Source organism: Carassius carassius, chromosome 36 (genome assembly GCF_963082965.1).
Source record: "Carassius carassius chromosome 36, fCarCar2.1, whole genome shotgun sequence".
Lineage (NCBI taxonomy): Eukaryota > Metazoa > Chordata > Actinopteri > Cypriniformes > Cyprinidae > Carassius > Carassius carassius.
Genome location: NC_081790.1, coordinates 17,677,175 through 17,698,913, shown reverse-complemented (window position 1 = coordinate 17,698,913; position 21,739 = coordinate 17,677,175). Strand labels below are relative to the sequence as shown.

At 39.3% G+C, this 21,739-nt stretch overlaps 1 protein-coding gene and 1 non-coding gene across 2 annotated transcripts in view; one reads left to right on the top strand and one right to left on the bottom strand.

Annotated features, from left to right (window-relative positions):
* The window catches only part of LOC132117351 (beta-galactoside alpha-2,6-sialyltransferase 1-like), a 32,991-nt gene extending 14,440 nt beyond the window's left edge, over positions 1–18,551 (bottom strand). Inside the window, exons 1-6 of the mRNA XM_059526595.1 lie at positions 18,385–18,551; positions 9,926–10,132; positions 9,049–9,420; positions 8,468–8,732; positions 8,124–8,221; positions 7,938–8,039 (exon numbers count right to left, since the gene is read on the bottom strand). Coding sequence (XP_059382578.1) covers positions 7,938–8,039; positions 8,124–8,221; positions 8,468–8,732; positions 9,049–9,420; positions 9,926–10,132; positions 18,385–18,396 — 1,056 coding nt within the window. The 5' untranslated portion in view covers positions 18,397–18,551. The remainder of the gene's footprint in view (positions 1–7,937; positions 8,040–8,123; positions 8,222–8,467; positions 8,733–9,048; positions 9,421–9,925; positions 10,133–18,384) is intronic.
* A 431-nt stretch (positions 18,552–18,982) lies between these two features.
* Positions 18,983–19,055, top strand: trnav-uac (transfer RNA valine (anticodon UAC)). Its single transcript has one exon. It is a non-coding gene; the product is annotated as a tRNA-Val (tRNA).
* Positions 19,056–21,739: the final 2,684 nt, after the last annotated feature.

The window sequence follows — 21,739 nt, the reverse complement described above, 5'->3', positions numbered from 1 at the left end:
TCACATAGTCCTCGATGGGCCTAATTCCCTGACGTAAACGCATAAGTTGGCTTACTGGATTCATGGCTGACCTGGATTTACTCCTTAAAGCTGCTGGGTCCTGGTTTGGCGAAGTCTTCTGTAACAAGGAGTCGGAGGCGTTCTGATCCATATGCAGCATTTATTAAACAGAATGGTCATACAGGCAGAGATCAGGAATGGCGTCAGGTGTGTCAGGGATAACCAGAATCGTAATCAGAAACAAGCAGGGATCGAGACAGGCAGCGGAGAATCAGAGTCGGAATAAACAGTCCAAAGGTCAAAACACAGGAATAATAAACACAGGGAAAACGCTCGGAAATGTCAGACTGGCTAAACAAGACTTTGCAGTGAGTGAGAGTGAATGTGCTGCTTTTATGTGTGTGTGTAAATGAGGTGCAGGTGTGGCAAGGAAATTGGCTGATGAATGAGGTGCAGGTGTGGCAGGGTGATTGTGATGCAGTGACTCATGGGTAATGTAGTTCGGGTGTGGTGCAACAGTATGAGAGGTGCTAGTGTCCAAGTGACATCTGGTGGTTGATGGGTGGAATGGTCCTGAGTGGAGTGCCCTCTAATGAAGTTCATGGGCACTCCATCTAATAATCGTGACAGTGGTGGTGGGGGGGGGGGGGTAAGTGCACCGTATAGTTTCCTGCTTTTTTGTCCTTTGTCGATCACACCTATGAATGCAAGATAACGCAAATGCCAAATTAAAAACACGTTTCAGGATTAATAAACGAGCCGGCCAATATCGTGACGAATATTTTTAATTAACCGAGAAAGATGGATATCATTATCGAGATTAAAATACGATTAATCGTGCAGCCCTAGCTTCATCCATCAGGCAGTCAGGAAGCTGAACTCCCTCCCGACCTTGCCCCACTCCCCTCTTGGGTCCAAACAGTCTTCACATACACACAGGCTTTCCTGGCATAGCAGTGAAACATGTTCATTGCCCTGCTAAAGTGTTTTCCATTAACCAACCACAGGGCATGCAGAAAGAGATGACCTGGAAAGAGTTGAAAGAGTCTGCATTTTATGACATGGAAAGGCAAAGATGGGTGGCAGAAAAAAAAATTATATTCTTTTGCCCCTTAGTAATATTTAACTCATGTATATACTTTATATTTAGATTTTTTTCTTTTTCTGTGTGAGATTGTAATGTCTATTTATTGTCAGAATTCTATTTTTCTTTCTACTTAATTATTTTGGATCTATATTTACTCATCTTAAAAAGTGCTTAAAGCATTTAATAAAAATACAGCTGAAAATTACTGAAGAATTAATTGCTTCATGAATGTGGTGTTCCACCCCTTAGGACTAATATTTTACAGCTTCTATGGTTTTGGAAACACTTTGTAGCGACTCCAAGCCCTGTTGTCGCTTCCGAGGAGCTGCTTGGGTTCGGTATATCTGTATGATGCGCTGCTTGGTGTTTGTCACAGAAGCACAGAGTTCAACCAAATGCGTTTTGTGGCATTTAATTAAAACAAGTGTCTTTAGGTTCACATACATAGCAGATGTTAACAGTGTACACGTATTGCATGTAATCTAGTGAAAACGATGTAATTAAACAAACAAACGAACGTTCAACAAAAACTACGGCAACCCCGGCCCCCCTATCTCCATGACAGATTCCATTCACAAAAGAGATGCGCGCCTTATGAAAACTCCTCCCGTGAACACGTGACCTCAAACCCAGCGCGTCACCACCCAGTGATGAGTGACAGCCCACTTAATTATGGCTCCTACACAACCAGCCCCTTAATTATTACACAATAATTACCAACACATCCAATAGTATAGGAGACATAAACAAGACAAGAATGATCATCACAAATAATAAAATCATCATTAAATGTCCACAATAGTCCAATCTGGTATCTTCTTAAGTAAAGTAAAGCAAAGTAAGAGTTAATAAACCATGTCCAAATGAACAAAAAAAAATAGTTCATAGTCTGTGTCAGAATCACAACAAAAAATAATCCACAAAATAAATCGAGCAGAACAAAAACAAACAAACAAAAAAAAAGTAATCCAAAGTGCCCCAAAAGTGTCCAAGTCTACACTGAGGCCTAGCACTAAATACACCTAATCTGCCTCAGCCTCCTGCAGCAAACAAACTTTGGTGATGGGCCGTTCCAGGCAGCTAGTCCGTGTTTTGATCCTCACCTGGCGAACAAGTCCTTTTCGGTCTGGGAAGGTTTGTATGACTCGTCCAACCAGCCATGAGTTCCGTGGAGCTGTATTATCCATAATGAGGACGAGATCCCCCTTTGTGAGATTTCTTTTTATTCCAGTCCATTTTTGGCGCTCCTGAAGCTGAGGTAAATACTCCTTAACCCATCTCTTCCAGAACAAGTCTGACATGTATTGGACCTGTTTCCATCTCCTGTGTGCATATATGTCTGTGGGTTGAAATACTCCCGGCGGCAGTGATGGGGAATTCTTTAGAAGCAGCAGGTGATTCGGAGTCAATGCTTCCAGATCATTGACATCCATAGAGGCTTTAGTGATTGGCCGACTATTTATGATTGCTTCAGCCTCACACAGCAAAGTTTGTAGTCCTTCCTCATCCAGATTTTGAGTTTTCAAGGTGGAGTTAAGAACTTTGCGCACTGATCTTATGAGCCGCTCCCATACACCTCCATGATGGGAGCCAGTGGGTGGATTAAAACTCCATCTTATTCCTCTCTGGAGCAAGACATGATTGATCTGTTCCTTATTCCACTGCTCCATAGCACTTCTCAGCTCCCGCTCTGCTCCTATAAAGTTGGTGCTGTTGTCTGAACAGAGCTCTTGAACTTGGCCTCTTCTCGCAAGAAAGCGTCTAAGCGCATTTATAAAAGAGTCAGTATCTAGCGAGGGAGCAACTTCAATGTGTATGGCCCTGATGGCCAGGCAAGTAAAAATGACACCATACCTCTTCACCATGCTCCTTCTGCTCCGTACTTCAAAAGGCCCGAAGTAATCTACACCCACACGAGAGAAGGGTGGCTCATCTGGAACAACTCTTTCATGAGGCAAGTCCGCCATCTGCTGGTGAACTGGCAAAGCATTCAGGCGGCGACAGGTAATACATTTTGACAGCACCTTTCTTATTGCAGTACTGGCTCCGGTTACCCAGTATCGCTCTCTCAACTTTGACAGCATGTGATTACGACCTGCATGTCCCACTTGACGATGTACATGCTGTAGTAGGAGCTCTGTAATATGGAGACCTTTGGCCAGTATAATTGGATGCTTCACTTCCACAGGCATAGAAAGTTTGCTGAGACGCCCTCCAACTCTCAGGACTCCTTCAAATAACTGTGGGCAGAGCTTACGAAGGTGACTAGTTGCTTTCACGGGCTGCCCCTTTTCCAGACTCGCCAGTTCCTCTGGATATGTTCTTTGCTGGCAGTACCTTATAATGGCCAATTCAGCCTTCTCCATATCCTCTACTTCGAGTATGTGGGCGCCAGTGGTCCTCTTGAATCTTTCCATTTCCTCATCCTCAGAGGATTTCTGCTGCTCTCTCGTGATGCCAGATTGTGACAGCATCTGGTATAATTGTTTCCTCTTCCTCACGCAAGACAGAAGCCAGCTTTTTATTCTCAGTATCCACGCCACTGATGTTTTAAGGCGTGTCCAGGAAGAAAAGTACTGTAACAGATATGAAATGGGCTCTTCTTCTGTCTGCACAGCATTCACCACAGCAACCTTTTTCAGCTTGGGATCTTCGGGAGGGAGCTGCCCAAGATCTTGAGGACTTACAGGCCACTCACTCTCTGGACGTAAAAGAAAGTGAGGTCCTGACAACCACGTAGCATGTTTGACAAACGCCTCGACTTTTACCCCTCTGGACGCCATGTCTGCTGGGTTGCTGCTGGTATTCACATACCTCCATTGAGTAGCACTGGAAGCCTTCAATATCTGTGAGACCCGGTTAGCCACAAACACTTTATACCGTGAAGTCTCATTCCGAATGTATTTAAGGACGGATTCACTATCGGTCCAAAATACTGATTCAACAAGTTCCATCTGTAACTCCTTCTTCCAGAGCACATCCATTCTGCTTGCCATGGTTGCTGGTATGAGTTCCATTCTGGGAATAGTCACTGTTTTACGAGGAGCCACACGGGATTTCCCCATCACGAAAGCAGAGTGCAGCTCTGAACTTGAATTTTTTGATACCAGGTAAGTGACTGTTCCATATCCGTTTTCACTTGGATCGCAGAAATGGTGCAACTGTGCAGTACAGACATTTCCAAAGTGTGGTGGTTTCAGACACCGATCCACTTCAAATTTGTCCAGCAGAGGGAGCTGCTGAATTAGCTTTATCCATTGCTTTGCGATGGATTCAGGAACATGATCATCCCATCCTATTTCTCTCCTGCACAGATCTCTCATTATCCTTTTGGCAGTTAGAATCACAGGACTGAGCATCCCAAGGGGATCATATATGGAGGCAATGGTCGAGAGCATTCCTCTTCTGGTGAGTGGTCTTTCCTTGATCTGGACCCTGAACTTAAACGTATCCGATTTAATTGTCCATTCAACTCCCAGCACTCTCTCCACTTGCACAGAATCAAATTCCATATCCAAAATCTCCGTACCTTTTTGCTCTATGATTTTCCGGGATGACATCCAAGACTGCTGCTCTATTGCTCATCCACTTCGTGAGAGTAAATCCTCCTCTGGAACACAGTGAGAACAACTCCTGATACTGTAGCACAGCTTCCTCTTCAGTGGCCACAGACACTAGGCAATCATCAACATAGAAACAATGATAGATCCTTTGTGCAGTTTCTTCTCTGTAAAGATGCCCGTAGTCCTCTGCACACCTTCTGAGGGCATAGTTTGCGCAGCTGGGCGATGACGTGGCCCCAAACAAATGCACTCTCATCCGGTACTCATTAGGTGCTTTCTCCATATCACCATCTTGCCACCAGAGAAACCTGAGCAGATCTCTGTCATTGGGGGTGACCAACACCTGGTGGAACATTGACTCTATATCGGCCATTATCACCACCGGTTCCTTCCTAAAACGGGTCACCACACCAATCAAGGAGCTGGTTAGGTCTGGGCCTTGTAGGAGGTGAGCGTTTAACGCTGTACCTTGACAGCTTGCTCCACAATCAAACACCACTCTGAGCTTCTTTTTTGTGGGATGATAAACACCGTGGTGTGGGATATACCATACTTTGCCACTGCCACGGTCCAGCTCCTCTTCAGGCACCATCTCTGCATAGCCTTTCACCACAAGCTGATTAATAAAGGTGTTATACTCAGTGAAAAAGGTTGGATCCTTCTGCAGCCTCTTCTTCAGCTGAAATAAGCGCTGCACAACCATTTTCCGGTTATTAGGCATTTTAATGTTCATTGCTTCAATGGTAAGCCGATCTGATAATGCCCATCCACTTGTTTTGTTGTATTTGTCACCTTTTCCAGGAACCTTTGATCGTCTCGTGACAGAGCAGGCATTTCATCCATGGCGCTCTCTGGGAAATCGTTTTTGAATTGCTGCTGCCACAGCTCGTCCAGATTCACGACTGAAACACGATTGACAGTTAATTCTGGCTGACTGCAGGCAACCGTCTCTCTGCTTCCTGCACCAAGTGGTCCATTAACAGTCCATCCCAGCCTAGTCCTAGTTGCAAATGGTCCTCCGTTTACACTGCACACCACTTCTAGTGGCTCCAGGGCCCTTGGCACATTTGTCCCAATCAGGAGCTCTATACCAGCATCAATTTGTGGTAAGTGGACGTGCTTCAGGTGAGGCCATTTTTTAATATCCCTTTTTATAGGAATATTCCCTTTGTACACTGGCATGGATTCCTGTGTGTAGACCTTTGGCAGCTCCAAAAACTCCTCTCCATCCAGTGCAGCAACTTCAAGCCCAGACACCATATTGCTTCTCACGACCTTCTCCTGTCCCATCGTCCGGAGAAGTATATTTCCTTTTCTTCCTGTCAGGTTGAGCTTGTTTATCAGAGACTCCGTACAGAACACTGCAGTACTCCCTTGGTCCAGAAATGCATAAGTTGTGACTATATTGCTTCCTTTCTTTGATTTAACTTGAACGGGCACAATTGGCAGCTTACAATCCTGGTCCCCAGCCCCTGTAAGGCCACTTGATACCAGAGTATTGTCAATAGAGACCTCATCACCCCTTTCAGTCTGCACAACACTATACGTAGTTTCTTTTGTGGAGGACAGTAGGGTGTTTAAGGCTACACTTAGTACAGGAAATCCTTTTACGGCAGTGCTTGCTCATGTGTCCTATACACAAACAACCAAAGCAAATGCCCTTTCCCTTTAGAAAAACAATTTTCTTCTCATGTGCCATCCTTCCCAACTGGAGTCCTTTCATTTCCGGTATTAAGGCTTTCATTTTACTCACAAAACCTTTGCGTTCATGTTGTAATTTTTCCAACTTTAGGAGAAACGCTTTTTCAGTAAGTTTACTTTGCCTTTTAGGCTTTACACCTGGAAATGAGGCCGCACCATTTATTTCACTCATTTTCCCTTTATTTCTGTCAGTGAACCTTTACATTTATACATCCAGTGTGCAACAAATACGTCATTTTCATTTCAACGAAGCAGCATTGTCATTTCCCATGAAACTCCATCTGAACATCACATTATTTAATCCACATTGCATAAGCGTCAATAACAGCAAAAATCCACCTTTACACACGGGCATCCAACAAGTATCCTTTCATCCAAATGCTCCAATCGTAAATACTTCATGTATTATTGCAATAAGGATTCCATATCCACATACAAACTACCACAGGTAAGCTTACCTGGCCTCCTCGCGTTTGATGCGGCTCTTTGCCTGCGCGTAGATCACTGATGCACTTACTTGTCGTGTTCAAAGTGGATTGATATTGCGAGCGATGGCTTTCGGCAAATGCTCTTTTTTGTTGACATAATGTAGCGACTCCAAGCCCTGTTGTCGCTTCCGAGGAGCTGCTTGGGTTCGGTATATCTGTATGACGCGCTGCTTGGTGTTTGTCACAGAAGCACAGAGTTCAACCAAATGCGTTTTGTGGCATTTAATTAAAACAAGTGTCTTTAGGTTCACATACATAGCAGATGTTAACAGTGTACACGTATTGCATGTAATCCAGTGAAAACGATGTAATTAAACAAACAAACGAACGTTCAACAAAAACTACGGCAACCCCGGCCCCCCTATCTCCATGACAGATTCCATTCACAAAAGAGATGCGCGCCTTATGAAAACTCCTCCCGTGAACACGTGACCTCAAACCCAGCGCGTCACCACCCAGTGATGAGTGACAGCCCACTTAATTATGGCTCCTACACACTTAATTGATAATTTATCTTAAGTATGACTTAAATTATTCCATCACTCAATCAATTTTCATTAAGTACTTAAATATTAACCCAGTTTGAGTTAAATTTAAATGCCTCTTATTTACATTTCAAAAGCCATTTAATATAACCATTCATGTTTTAATATAACCATGTAATGTTTCACTACTATTATTTTACTGTATTTATTTTTTTATCAATAATTTATTCATAATTCTTTGTCTTGTAATCCAAAAATACAAGACACACATTTAAAATACTTTGCAGCTGTAATGCATTGTTAAATCTTATTATTTAGTTGTATAAGAAGCACAAAGCTCTTTGAAACCCAGATAAAAAAACAAAACAAAAAACAAGAAAAATCTGATTGGCTGTGACATAATTTCAGCTCTTTGGCAAGCTGCTGAAATGCTGTGATCTGATTGGCTGTCAGTGAATTACAACTATCCATGGCTGGCCACACAGTCCAGACCATACAAAAACCATACTAAAGCTACAATTAAGCCATTGTGTTGCTACTTGCTAATTAAGCATGAAATTTTGGAAGTTTGTGAACATGCCAAATGCTAGAAAATGGAAAAGTGAGTTCTTACCTCCCGTAAATCAGAGGAAAAAGGGGCTGGATCCCAGCTCACTAAAATCCCAGCACTGTACAAAGAACTGGAGAGGAAATGGTAATCTTCAGAAGACATTACCTGTAATATAATCAGACATTTTGTTTTTTAGGAGCTTATTACTGTATGTTATTTTAACTTTTCAACAGTTATCAAAGAATCTACCTGGGAATTGATCAGACGCACTGTTGTTTTAGAGCCCACATCTTTTTCAAAGCCTGTTGTTGGTGCAGCATTGAACCGCATTACTGCATCATGTTCATCTAGAATTCAGGAGGTTTTTTTTTAGCAATAATCCGATAATTTTGATAGTAGTGAAAATAATCATTAAATCAATCATATATATATATACACATACATACATATATATTTATTTTAATATATTTAATTTTGTGTGTGAATTTAAGACAAAATGCTTTGTTACATAACTGTAGTAATGTCTGGTGATGTAAATACATAAGAAATCTAATCTCTTTTTTTAAATTGATGGATGCAAATTTAGGTATTACCTATTTCCTTTCCTAATCCAGAGTTTTTGAGAGAACCTGCAGATGACACCACTGCGCAGGTCTTGAACGGGCCGATATCAGCAGTAATTTGGCGTGGAGGTAACTGAGAGGCCCAAGGAAACCCAGAAAATGGCTCCATATCTGGTGTTAAAGTTGCACTCTGAACCATATTCTTGATTTGACAAAGAAGTTCAGGGCCACTCAGCTTAGAACGACGTGCTGCGCTCTCAGGTCTAGAGTAACGAACTCCATATTTATTCATTGCCTAAAACAAAAAAGATTATAATAGATAGATATCATATTTGTTGGAAGTAACACCTATTATTAGGTACAGTTTTGTATTTTTACATATTCAGAAGATTTTCATCCTCAAAGGATTATGTAAAATGGATTTAACAATTTTGGTATAGATTTATCAATACTCTGAGGATAAAGCTCTACTATATATGTAAAATAGAAAACGCCACCTAATACTAACTGAAGAGACGTCATGCCTTGCTGATCAGAAGTTGCAGTCCTTGCCGCTTGTTACTGTGTTTTTATATGGTAAAGGATTTTATGTGTCTTTGAGTTCCCCTCACCTGATAGTTCTGGACCACCTTCCTCAGCCTTTTTCCTAGCATGCTACTTGACATTTCTTCATTCCAGACCTTTCCGAGTGCTCCATTAGGCCCAAAAATAACAGTATCCACACTTGTGGCTCTCAAATCTCCTCTCCGTCGGCCTCCAAAAATAGTCTCTAAAGCACGCCTCAGCGGTTGTGATAGAAGCCAGTAAAATAGCCCATGCTCTCTTCGTTTGCCCCTGAGGTTGCGTTCCTTAGTACCGCTCTCCATTGAGTAGTTAGAAGACGACAGGATGGGAATAGGCTTTTGAGGATCTCCAGGGATAACACCTGGAAGCTTTTGAGGGTCAGAATACATGGGTTTTGACCCTCCTGTTCCCCGCAATACCTTAAATAGATCAACATTTCTTTCAGTAAGGATGCAGTTTACATTTGACTATATACAGTAGAGTCTTGCAGGAATGAAGTAATTTTGTAGGCCAGCCCAGAAGTTAGCATCACACATGATTCCCTTGATAAAAAAGCCAATAGCATTTTCCAGTGCCTTTTAGATTACACTCTAAAAAATATATAAAATAAGATCTGTGACATCCTTACATGTTTGTTTAAGATAATTGAAGCAAATAAACAATGTTTATCAATCACCAGTATTAAAAATCTTACGGTAGGTTATAAACAAACTGCAAAAGTTGAGCTTGTCTTAACCACAGACCTTAAGTCTGGTTCAGGCATTTAACCAAAAATGTATTAAAAAAACCCTTGACTTTGGGACAATGGAACCAGATGTGCTGAATCCCTGATTTCCAGGCTTAAGGACTCATTCCAGCTTCACTCTAGTGTTCAGATTCAGTTTAGCAGAAGGCTGTGTGAGGAAACGAATCTCTTTGAAGTACCTTAACAATTGTGTGCGTTCTTGGCTGAGCTCGAGTTCTCGCCTTCACCCCGAAAATGGCATCTGTGACACGTATGCTGTTTTCAGCGCAAAAGGTGTAAAGGAGAGCCATAGTCATACAGAACAGCGCCATGCACAGGGCCCCTCGACGGGCCCGGCGCCTCAACCGCCAAAGTTGGCTAACTCGATCCATGGCAGCTCCTGGGATCTGGATAATGAATCACAGACAATATTAGCTAATTAAAGGATGTTCTCTGCAAAAGTAGTTGGCAGATACATAGAAGCATATACAGGTGCATCTCAGAACAACATGGAAAATGTCTTTATTTTTATTTATTTATTTATTTATTTTCAATTCTGATGGTTACGACTTACAGCTTAGGAAAATTAAAAATTCCGTATCTCAAAAAATTAAAATATTTAATTTTGAGCTTGATTAGTTTGATAAATTTTGAGTGTAAATACATACTGTGTACACCTCTTGGGCTAGTTTAGAACATGCAACCGCAATTATGGGAAAGACTACTGACTTAAAGGGATACTCGTGAAAAATCCTCTCACCAGCCCCCGCTCCCTCTAGTGAAGATATTACTGCGCCAAGACGAAGTGCTTACAAGTACTTGCCATGGTATTCCGCCATACAATATAGTTATCCATTTTACACGCTTAGAAAAGCGCAACGTTTTGTTTTGTGTTACCATCCTAGGTCGAGTTACAATATGCGAGTAACTGTATTTAAATAGGGAAAACGTGGAGGTGTTTGGTAGCTTCTCTGCTTGGCCCATATTGAATGAATGGGCTAAGCTAAGTGCTTTCAAAGTGTCACCGCGCGCCAAAGCGATTGAGTGCACGCACTGAGACGAGAGAGGTATGTATCAACTCGTCTTAGGTAAGGGAAAAACATAGTTTAATATGAAAACACGGTGGAGTATCCCTTTAACAGTTGTCCAGAAGACAATCATCAACAAGTTTGTGCAAAAGGAGCCCCAACCAAGTATTTAGTAATTAAACCTGCTTCGGAGATATTGTACATTTCTGTTTTGTAAATATTTTTTTGATTGATTTTTTAGAAAATATTCTTAATTTTTTGAGATACTGAATTTTTTATTTTCCTAAGCTGTAAGTCATAATCAGAAAATAAAAACCTCCCGAAATATTTTTTTTTTTTTTTTGCACAGTTTGTGTGCAATGAATCTAGAATATAAGAAAGTTTGCTTTTTTGAATTAAATTACAAAAAGTAAAGAACTTTTCCATGGTATTCTAATTTTTTTAGATGCACCTGTACATGGATTCAGCTGAATGAAGACTGTAGAAAATTGTTTGAAACAGTCAGATATTTACTTTGAAGTCCTGTTCAGCTCAGGTCAGTAATCAAATTAGTGTGAAGGAAAAAGCATGTTCAATAAACTAGAGAATTTCTGATTGTAGTGGATTACATTGTAGCCTCCTTTGTTTTGATGTGAATTCAGTTAAACTGTTGGGTTAAATATATGAAGTTGCTCCCTGTGTGTGTGCACTTTGATGGGTTAAATGCAGAGAACCAATTCTGAGTATGGGTTTACCATACTTGGTAAATATCAAGACTTTCACTTTCACTTTAAAATGCTATATTGAGTTACTTTGGTTGCCCAACATTTAAAGGTGTGATATGATGTGATTTCAATTTTTCATTTCTCTTTGGAGCGCACAAGCTCTTTTATGGAATTACATTTGTTTCAATAAAAACGAAAACTTAAAAAAATTTAACTTTATAAAACTGAACCTAACTTTTTCAGAAACTATCAAAAATATGCCATTACAAAAGAAGAAAAACACAATGAAAATGAAAAAAAATTAACACAGTTGCACAAATGTTACAGGCTCTTCAAATATGCTTCATTTTAGTTAATGTTTTTCAAAGATTCGTTTTCGCTGATCGTGGATTCTGAATGCATTGCCCACAGATTTCGCTTTTGCTTCGCAGTTTTTCGTTTGGTGTTTTGACACAAACTTCTCATGTGGGCGGGGTTAACCGTGATCTATTCTGATTGGATAGTGAGCTTTTGATGGACAGGTGCTCTCTGACCGGGAAGTACAGACGCCACTCAGTGGCACGCATATTGGAAAGCTCCATAGACAGTAAAAGAGGCGTGGTCTTGTTGTGCTCCGAACATAGACAGTAAAAGAAAGCTGCCTTGAAGGACAAGCGGAGGAGGAAGACGATGCCGCTCCGTGTCTCCTGAGAGCTCATCTTTACAGACTGAGGTGATCGAAGGACAAATATTATTTACATATTTAGTAATACAAGGCACAACGTATTGCATACAAATCACCGCGAGAGCTTTTTTTTCTTTTTCTTTTTTTATTAATGCAGAGAACAAAAACATACAAAAGTATAAACATACATCACATAATATCAACCACAAAAAAATAAAATAATAATAATTAAGAATAAAATAGAACAAAGAAAAGAGGGCCAAAATCTAAACAAAATTACACATGATCAAAGGCGGAACAAATTCTAACAGTCCTTATAGCTTTCTTATTAGAAGATACTGAGATTACATTGAAATAGTTTTCCATTTCTTTTAGAAAAACAGATAAGACAGGTTTACAGTTGGAGAATTTGCATTTGTGAATGTGAAATTTGTTTAGGAAAAAAATTAAATTAATAACAAAACTGATATTTTCGTTTGTGGGGTCAGAGTCATAATACCCAAATATAATGTTTTTCATATGTACTGAGAAGCCTGACAAAATCGTACACTTGACAAACACAACAATGTCATCCCAAAGTTTCTGAGTGTAGTGACATGACCAAAATAAGTGTACAGTTTCTTCAGAACTCGAACAAAAAGAGCATGTAAGATCAATGTCAGATTTAAATCTTTGAATAAACTTCTTTACAGGGTAGAACCTGTGTATGAGCTTAAAATAAACTTCTTTAACTTTGTCTGTGAAAAATAATTTTTGCGGTAGAGACGAGATTTAATCACCGTGAGAGCTTTCAATATGCGCGGCGCGCACCACTGAGTGACGTCTGTACTTCCCAGTCAGAGAGCACCTGTCCATCAAAAGCTCACTATCCAATCAGAGTAGATCACTGTTAATCCCGCCCCCATGAGAGGTTTGTGTCAAAACTCCAAACGAAAAACTGCGAAGCAAAAGCGAAATCTGTGGCAATTAATTCAGAAGCCACGATCAGCGAAAACTGAAAAAGTTACTTTCAGTTTTATACAGTTATGTTCATTATTATTGAACTAAATGTAATTCCATACTCTTTGTGCATAAAGAAGTTGCAAAGACTAAAGTCTCAAATCCAAAGAGAAATTCTTTATAAAAGTTAGGAGTCAACAATGCCCTTCTAAAATTGCTCATTCTAACACGCATTTTATGGAGGATGAGGACTGTTTCCTGAACCAGTAGCCTACGATGCTTCTGTGCACAAAGGCTGTTCTATAAAGTGAGGCAATTCCAACTTTGCAAGGACATGAGTTTTAAAGGGTTAGTTTGCACAATTTGCAAAATTATGTCATTAATAACTCACCCTCATGTTGTTCCAAACCCGTAAGACCTCAGTTTATTTTTGGAACACAGTTTAAGATATTTTAGATTTAGTCTGAGAGCTCTTAGTCCCTCCATTGAAGCTGTGTGTACAGTATACTGTCCATGTCCAGAAAGGTAAGAAAAACATCATCAAAGTAGTCCATGTGACATCAGAGGGTCAGTTAGAATTTTTTGAAGCATCGAAAATGCAGTTTGGTCCAAAACTAGCAAAAACTACGACAGCATTGTCTTCTCTTCCGTGTCTGTTATAAGACAGTTCAAAACAATGTCTGTTATAAGACAGTTCAAAACAAAGCAGTTTGTGATATCCGGTTCGCGAATGAATCATTCGATGTAACCGGATCTTTTTGAAACAGTTCACTGAATCGAACTGAATCATTTTAAACGGTTCGCGTCTCCAATACGCATTAATCCACAAATGACTTAAGCTGTTAACTTTTTTAATGTGGCTGACACTTCCTCTGAGTTCAAACAAACCAATATCCCGGAGTAATTCATGTACTCAAACAGTACACTGACTGAACTGCTGTGAAGAGAGAACTGAAGATGAACACCGAGCCGAGCCAGATAATGACTCGTTCACGAGTCAAGAACCGTTTCTGTCAGACGTGTCCGATTCGAGAACCGAGGAGCTGATGATACTGCGCATGTGTGATTCAGCGTGAAGCAAACCAACACACAGAGCGTCTGAACCGAACTGATTCTTTTGGTGATTGATTCTGAACTGATTCTGTGCTTATGTTATGAGCCCAGGTAAACCCAAGGCCTGCAATCATCGCCAACGACGCCATTACGTCGAGCGCAAAAGAACCGGTGAACCGGTTTTCTTCAACCAGTTTAATGAATCAAACTATCAGAAAGAACTACTGATCCGAAAACCGATGCAGCCGGTTCTTGACTCGTGAACGAGTCATTATCTGGCTCGGCTCGGTGTTCATCTCTCTCTTCACAGCAGTTCAGTCAGTATACTGTTTGAGTACATGAATTACTCCGGGATATTGGTTTGTTTGAACTCAGAGGAAGTGTCAGCCACATTAAAAAAGTTAACAGCTTAAGTAATTTGTGTATTAATGCGTATTGGAGACGCGAACCGTTTAAAACGATTCAGTTCGATTTGGTGAACTGGTTAAAAAAGATCCGGTTTCATCAAATGATTCATTCGCGAACCGGATATCACAAACTGTTTTGTTTTGAACTGTCTTACAACAGACACGGAAGAGAAGACAATATAGACATTAGTTACGTGATGACTGCATCCATTTCAGATGTATAATAACTGATTTTCCCAATGACTTAAGTCATAGTAGCTGAAAAGTATCTAAAGTGAAAACAGATCTATTGTTATAGGTCAGGGGTGCATCCTGTTCGGGAGATCTACCTTCCTACGGAGCTCAGTTCCAACTCTGATTAAACAAGCCTGTCTGTAATTTTCAAGCGCTCCTTCAGATCCTAATTAGTTGATACAGGTGTGTTTGATCAGGTCAAGAGTTGGGCTCCCCTGTTGTAGTTTAATAGTATGGGCTAAGTGAGGGCTAAGGGGCCATCGTTTTGCCAATGAGCAAAATCTCACAGGCCCTGCGCTGGCAGCCTGTGGGGGGCCTGTAAAGGGCCAATGCAAGGTTGTTTGCAGGGAAGACTGTAGAAAATAGTTTAAAATGGTGAAATATATATTTTGAAGTCCTGTCAGCTCAGGTCAGTAATTAAATTAGTGTGAAGGAAAAAGCATTTTCAATAAACTAGAGAATTTCTGATTGTAGTGGATTATATTGTAGACTTCTTTTGATGTGATTTTATGATATGTTAAACTGTTGGGTTAAATATGTAAACTGCTGTTATAAATAACTTCAGTTGCCCTACATATAAGCTAACAGAGTTCAGTAATGCAGCTCAGCTTGAAATATCTAGATTCTCTTGCAGCCAAAACCTTTAAGGGAGCATACAAATTAGTTTAATAAATGGTGGTAGTTTCAGTGGGGTTGGCCTAAAAAATAATATTTAAAGAATATTGTCATCTGAATAAGTATTTCCTGAATAAAGTGAATATTTAATAATTTTGACAGTAACCAAAAGGTATATAAACATGATGTATGAAGGCTTATCAATTAATACCTGGGATATTCGGCTCAATGCAAAAAGGGTAGTCCACGGCATTCGGTAGGATTTAAAATGTAAGTCTATGAAATCATGGCTTTCAACCTTAAAAAATGAAAGCCACTACAAAACATTAAGCAGCTTTCATTAGTCTTACAAGGAGTAGCTAATTAATATTATGTGACAGTATCACATGACATGATGCCATCACCTGACAAAAACACGATTGCTGTGTTCAGCCCGACAAAAATGGTGCAAAACGTTTATTAAACACCCTGTTCTGATGACGCAAGAGTTGCAACTATGGCAACCGAGAAAGCCATTCTTTGTGTTCTTTTTGAAGAATTTTCGGAGCCTGATGAAATCAGTATAAATATGTGTTTGATACACTGCAACATACGCTCGATGTTACAGCCACTGTCTTTGCTCTCCAGAATAAAAGAGAACATCCCAATCGAGTGAAGGGATTTGTGGAAACTGTGGTTCCTAATTATTGTGATACAACATTTGTCTCGCATTTTCAGATGAAGGATAATCCACTTCTTACCTCAGAGACTGTGTTATGATCTATATTGTGAGTATATAGGCTTATCATTATGGCTGATTACTGTTGTTGTGCTATGTTATTGTAAAATTTACCATTATATAATCAGAGGAGTATGTAAAAGTTTATTAAAGTGTCACCCCATAATACAATAGCAACATATATAAATAGCTATAGTATTTTTTATGTTACATTAATCAGTATTTAGCACACCTTCCTAAGTAAAGGACTAGAAGACATTGCAATTTCTAAACCATATTTAAACAGATTAAAGTTTCAGATCTATTGTGCTCTTATTATTTTAGTTATTTTGCCTTTAATGTAAATAAACGTGCAAACTATATACTTGCTCATGTGAATTTATTTTGATGTTAATTACATTGTGTCTCTTTAATATTGTGTGGTTTATATACTGTACATGTTGCTGCTGATTTCCAGGAAACATCTCGTTCAAACCAGGAACTGTAGCAAAGCCAAGAAAGTAAAGAAAAGGTTACATTTATAATGAAATTATAAAATTGATAATATATCAATTATATTTACAGGTTTTTTTTTAATTGCTTAGACACTAAAAGTGATACTTGAGGCACACTTATTGAAACCATTTAATCTTTCAATCTTTAGACCAAGCCTGCTAAACTACAAGCACATGACAAGCTTTAAACACAATTTGCTATTGTAAAACAAACTTTTTTGCAAAACTCTGAACTCTCTACTTCTCGACTACTCTAACAACACCTCTTTCAGAAAGTCAATTTTATTTGTAAAATTGCTTTATAAAATATAGACTGTATCAAATTCGGCTTTAAAACAGCTCTAACCAGTAGTCATTATACAGCTCAAGTCAGTTCAGTATTGATTCAGTTTTGTTGCATAACTGTAAAATTCATCAGTTTGTAAAACTATAGTTGTACTTATTGTATTTACCGTGTACATGTGCAAATGCATGTAAGTGTGACTGTTGTGAGAAACTCCTGTGCTCCACTGCACTCTGAACAATCAAAAACAAACAAGAGTGTTTTACATTTTTCACATCTGTGTGTAGTTTGGCGTGTATGTGGCTAATTATTATATGTTTGTGTCTGGAGTTTTGAGAAATGGAGCCATAGTTTAAAAAACTAAGTATTTTCAAAAATCTGTATTATGTTAGTCTGTCTTTTAATTCAACTGATCTTGACGATCAAGCAATGAATCCTTGGGTACATTTATAGATAACTATAGATAGAGAAACAAGTTTGCAATTTCTGAAACGGGTATTAAAATATTATTATTTCTTGTTAAGTTAATTTATTTTGGATGATCACAACTACAGTGTTCAAAGTGTGTGTGTGTGTGGGCGTGTGTGCGTGTGTGTTTGTGTTCATGAAAGAGACCTAGAGATAATGAAAGAACATGAAGAGAAATGAAACAATCAATGATTAGTTAACCTTTAGATGCATCTGAAGAAGGGAGGCAGATGACTGAACTGTTGCATCAAAAAGCATAATTTTACAATGCTAAGAGATACTATAAACACAGTATTTACTCTGGTAGAGAATGTCAAGTTATTTTAATATACCCTTCATCTGAAAAGATCAACTATAGATTCAATCATGTGGTGAGAACATACATACATACATATATACACTTATAACATTGATTGTTGTAAGATATGCTTTATATATATATATATATATATATATATGCTATAGACTGATGTAAAATAGGATATTTAATCTAAAATATACTGTCATAAGCTTAATAGGCAAGAGTTTGCATACTAAAATAATTGTACATAGATTTGCAAAAGAATGATTAGTTAATATATTTAACGTTACCCTTTTTATTCAAGAAATGATCTAAACTGTTAGATTTAGTTCGTGTTGTTCGCATTGTATCGTGTCCTTAAATATATAATAATTGGACAACATACATGCAAAGCTATGGTTACAAACAAACTGTCTATAAATAATAGTTAATAATACTTTATAAGTTTGGATTTTCATATAAAAAAAAATCAGCCCTGATTACTGCAACCGCATTCTGTTTACATTACAAGAAGAGTAAATATAGAATAGAATAGAAAAGGAAAGGGTGGGCGGTGCGGGGGCGTAAGAAAAAAAAGGAACTGAGTAATGTGCGTGTAGGGTAATACACATTATTTTATGCATGCACCGAACGCCTAAAGAATCAGGATTATTAAGCACTAATTTTATTTTTGATAACGAATCCCCAAAAGGTCTAAATGCATTGAGAAATGATGCTGCGCGGATGAGACAAATATAAAAATCATGCCTACCTTGTATCCCATATTTTTCTGACGCTTTTTTCTTGGTTAGTTCAGTCAGTTTCTTTCAGTGCCCGATAATGGCATTTTAGATATTTTATGCATAACGTTTCAGATAAGCTATATTGTAGCCTATACTAAAAATATATAATGCCTTAGTATAATAACCTAAAATCCCGATTATTTAGATTATCATATCGCGATGATGCATGCTGATAAACCGCCATGTTTATATAAGTTACTGCATAATAATATGGACAGACAAAGCTGGTGCGCTGATCTTTCAGTCGGGTGTCTCTAGCGGAAGAATGCTGTCTGTGCGGTTGTATCTTATGCGACTGCGGATGTGCAATGATTTTTTTTACTGCAGCTCAGTTTTTGCTGATGTTGTTTGTGCTTCTGACTTCGAACCGATGCGCACGTAGCATTGTGTGGTAAAATGAATGAATTAAATGCAAAAGAAACCAACAACGCGCTTAGTGCCTTAATTTCGCGCGGTTAGGCACAATATAGCATTATTAATCGTTTTGTTAAACGATGTAGTAGTAAACTATTTATAGAAAATATCAGAGTAGATGTTGTGTGTGACATTCAACTAAACGGACGTAAGGGTTCCATAGTGTAGCGGTTATCACGTCTGCTTTACACGCAGAAGGTCCTGGGTTCGAGCCCCAGTGGAACCATGATTTTTAAACAGGTGTGATGCTACTCTTTTTTTATGTTATGGAATGCATAAATAGCTTTACTTGCAGAATAGTTTCTTCTATTCTGCATTCCGTGATGGTGTTAGAGCCATTAATGACTGTTTTGGTTATTTTAACTACAAAAAAATAAATAACTTTTTTTTTTAAGGCTTCATGTTGCAAAGTGGCAGCTGCTAGCTCGATGATTTGAAGGTCTTACTTTTGGATGTTTGGAAGTTATGGGATCACCGTTGGTTGAAAATTATATGTAAAATGAAACCTTATTGTAGTTTCAGTTGAAGTTTATGGTGGTCAAAGAGGGTAAAATTGTAAGTTAGTGTTTAAATTAAAATATTATTATAGGGTCTGATTTTATTATAGTCTCCAGTGGAAACTACCTGTTAAAGGGGTCATATGACATTGCTAAAAGGAACATTATTTTGTGTATATTGGTGTAATGCTATGTGTTTATGCGGTTTAAGATTAAAAAAACACATTATTTTCCACATAATGTACATTATTGTTTCTCCTCTCAGCCCCGCCTTTCTGTTCGTAGAATGCACGTAAAATGATGGATATATAATTTTCTAATATGATTTTCAAGGAGTTCTGTTCGCAGACTTATTCTGAATGAGTATGAAGAGTGATTCGTCACAATCTTTATATTAAACTGTACCTGGTTAATTGTGTTTAACTAATACCAGGCAGATATTTTTTGTGGATTAAGGAAGTGTTCAATTTGATTAATGATCTAGTGATTCGTCACAATCTATTTGTTAATGGCATTCTTTGCTTGTTTTTTCAACTAAATGCTGAGTTATTTTGGAATCTTGCAGTTCAACTTCCAGAATTAGTTAAAATACTGTGATTTATTTTCTCTTTCATAGACTATAATTATATGAGTGACCTGACCTCTGGCTTATTATCATGAGTCACTCAAAATGTCGTTTTTGCCAAACTGGCATACACCCAAGAGATGGGCATCGCGAATGTCCCTCCTTTTTGGGTATGCAACATGTACTAGATGATATCGAAAATCCCTGTGCAGCTGAATTGGAGCTATCTTTACAGGAAAGAGTGCAAAGAGCTAAACTTTTAACTGGTGGTAATAAAGAAATAATCTCATAAACGCAATAAAATGCAAAACCTATCATAAACGCAAGAGGCCTGATGATTTCATCAGGTCTTCAGGTTCTGACATGCCTTCAGATAAATGGAAGAAAGCCACAGTAGTCCAAGAGCCCAAGGATGACACTCAGTTGCAAATCTTGGCAGCATTGCGTGACTTAGCTAGTAAGCTTGAAACACGTAATTCTTCAGTAAGCACAAAGCCATCTGCACGCCGGGCTGCACCCTCTCTTGGAGATGAGTTAACATATCGTCAGGAAGAGAGTGATGATTATACGGATGCTGTGTCACTGCATGCAAATAACTCCCTTTTTGGTAGTGAGGAGAATGCAGACGAAAACGAGGGAGATGAATCCAGGTCTGAGGTTTCAGAAGGAAGCCTACATTCAGATGTTCTTTCACGCATTTTAAGTGCAGCAAGGATCCTGGGCCTTAATGCTCCGGAAGAAGCTACAGCTCCACACAAGGTGTATGGGCGAGTATTTCCCCTGCAAAGGCTACAGTGTCAATTCCCGTAGCTGAGGATTATTCCCAGATGTTGAGGAAAGCCTGGCATAATCCAAAAGCGGCACCCCAGTTTAATGCAGGATGTAGACGGTTTGTTAAATTAGATTACCCCGCTGAGAGTGGTATGGGGAACATGCCATCAGTGGAGCGAGAGATCGCAGCTTTAACTGCTTTGGGACCTGATAAGGTTACTGACAATCCTCGTTGTCCCGGTAAGGAGTGCCAAAAGACAGACCGGTTAATGAGCCAAGCATATAACGCAGCTACTCGGGCAGCCCGTTCAGGAAACGCTCTAGCAATAGTTTTGGCTGCGTTAAGAAAAGTTGTTAATAAAGAAGAGCATGATGTGATGAGCTTGATTGACACAGCACTCATCACACACTCACAGCTTACCAGGGACATAGGGGCATCTATGTCTTCTGCAGTTTTAGCCAGAAGACAAATCTGGTTGGCTCAAACATCTTTACATGACGCAATCAGGAAGGATCTGACTAATATGCCAGTGGTTCCAGGTCGTATATTTCACACTGATGCACAGGCTTTACTGGATACTGCTGATCAGGCAAGACGCAGAAGGGACTCAGTTCAGCAAACATTTGCTGGCCCTACCAAATAAGGCCATAGGGCTGTTCATTCTTTTCAGCCCCCACACTTTCCTTGTTCAGAAACCAGTCCGGGGAGGACCACTTAAGAAGCGTTCTACCAGGGGTTTCAAATCTCAGGGAGGCCAGGCATAGCAGTCTCTGAGTCGCTGGAGAATGCTCCCAACTGTGCCTGGACAGTTTGGAGAAGGTAACATCAGATCCTTGGATTCTAGATACCATCAAGAGAGGATACAGGATACAGTTCCGGCGGCGCCCTCCTATTTTTTCAGGGGTTCATATGACCATAGTCCAGTCCAGCCACAAATTTTGGCCAAAGAGATAACCGTCTTACTTCAGAAAAAAGCGATTGTACAGATAAACACCAGCAGACAGCTCACTGGGTTCTATTCAAAGTATTTCCTAGTGCCAAAGAAAGATGGGGGACTTCGACCCATTCTAGACTTA